The 1,816-nt window shown below is 28.7% G+C and overlaps 1 protein-coding gene across 1 annotated transcript in view; it reads left to right on the top strand.

Moving 5' to 3' along the window:
- The window catches only part of LOC106678039 (probable RNA-binding protein 46), a 31,859-nt gene that overhangs the window by 25,518 nt on the left and 4,525 nt on the right, over positions 1-1,816 (top strand). The window contains exons 10-11 of the mRNA XM_067049589.1: positions 354-414; positions 502-595. Of these exons, the coding sequence (XP_066905690.1) occupies positions 354-414; positions 502-595 (155 nt within the window). The remainder of the gene's footprint in view (positions 1-353; positions 415-501; positions 596-1,816) is intronic.

Genomic DNA, 1,816 nt, shown 5'->3' with positions numbered 1-1,816 from the left:
AGTTATTATTAATTTAAAAATGAAAATTGAGAGGAAGAAAATATATGTAACAATATTATTATTTATTTATATATATTACAATATTGTAAATATATTATTCCTCTTATTGGACCCAATGGATACTATATAGTTTGGAGTATATTGTAAGTATATTATTATTCTCACTGAAAGTTAGAGGAATTGTTATTAAGGAATATAGAAGTTAGTAATATAATTTTAAATTGTACTACAGGGCATTAAACACAACTATACTATTTTTTATACTACTTTACTTACGATTTATACTACTTTTCCCACTTTCATTAGAATTAATAAGGTTCAATATTATTCCTATATCTTACTGTTTGTTTCAGAGAACGTTTTGATCCCTTATAATGCTCAGCCTGTGTCCTCACCTGTTAATAACTTTACTGTGTAAGTTTATTTTTATAACTTAATAAATTTAGTATGGTCTAATTCTTTTATGTATGTTACTAAAAATAATTAACATTTTTATTATAGTGTTCCATTGTTGTACCCTAGCAATGTTGAGTTCAAGGAAGAAACATTGCAAGGCATAGTTTCGATGTACCTGCAAGTTTTTCAACCATCAGTAGTAAGTATTAATTATTATTATATTGATTATAGTATCTTATTATTTAAGAATTCTAAATTAATGAGTACAAATAGAATATTATTTAGTTATGAAAGGAAAATAGATTTTTCTAACATTTATTCGTTTGTTTTTGTGTTCGTTGTTGTGGAACTACTGTATTTGCCTAAGTATAGGTCAAAGTTTTATTCTGAAATTTTTTCCTGATATTCCTAAGTGAGGATTTGACCTATATTCCTTAAACATACGATCAACTTATATTCAGATTCAATCTAGGAAATTTTAAGTTTGGTGAAACTTGTAGTTTTAAGCCACTTCACACTTAACTTTCATGATAAGAGACTTTATACAACGTATATTAAAAATAAGTGATGAATCCTTTATTTTTTATGACATACTTTAGGAGAGAAAATTCATTAAAAAATTTGTTCAAAATAGGATCATAGATCATACATACCTTAATTTTGGTTTGTTTAAATTTAAAGTAAATAATGAAAATGTGAGTTACACAAACCAAAATAGAAGAATAACTGTGGTAAATGATTCTTAAAATTAAATTTTAACCTAATAAGGTAAGTTTAAGTAGAAACCAAAAGGTAAAAATTAAATTATTAAATGGTTATAACGTATTGCCAACAAGACATGTTCAACCAATTTTAATTGAAACTGTTTAGGTGGTTGTGTGCAATTAAATACATCTGATTCCAATTGAAGGATGAGATGGTATTCTAATCCAGAAGGGGGCCCCGTAAGGCGTTTTATGCAGGTTAGATAGCTGGATAGGAAATAAACTGACAGGATGAGTCTTATGGGAACTACCCATAAATCCTCATAGGACGGAAACTTCGCTTTATAGGGAACAACCTTACCGTTGTTAAGGCCATAGGAAGTCCTACAGAACTAGCTGTATGCCGTTATAAAATGAGGAAAAGGTATAGGAAGGAGGAGAGATCCAGAGAAAACTAAGTGAAATGGAAGCTCAATACATTTCCATAAATAGCACTAAAATTTATTGATCCACCGTATATATTCTTATTCACACTTTTTTTTATCAAGTTGTGCTAATTTATCTCTGGGGCCATTAAACACCATCTGTGTGCTAATTTATCTCTGGGGCCATTAAACACCATCTGTGTCATAGTAAATATGTGTAAGATGTTAGCTTTTAGTGGATCAGAAGATTCAATTGTGGTCTTTATTAATTATTGGAGAAGTTTGTCGGGG

Source organism: Halyomorpha halys, unplaced genomic scaffold, assembly GCF_000696795.3.
Source record: "Halyomorpha halys isolate HHAL.00 unplaced genomic scaffold, Hhal_1.1 Scaffold2.1, whole genome shotgun sequence".
In the NCBI taxonomy this organism is placed as follows: domain Eukaryota; kingdom Metazoa; phylum Arthropoda; class Insecta; order Hemiptera; family Pentatomidae; genus Halyomorpha; species Halyomorpha halys.
The sequence above is the reverse complement of the archived record's forward strand: the minus strand, read 5'-3'. Positions and strand labels throughout refer to the sequence as shown.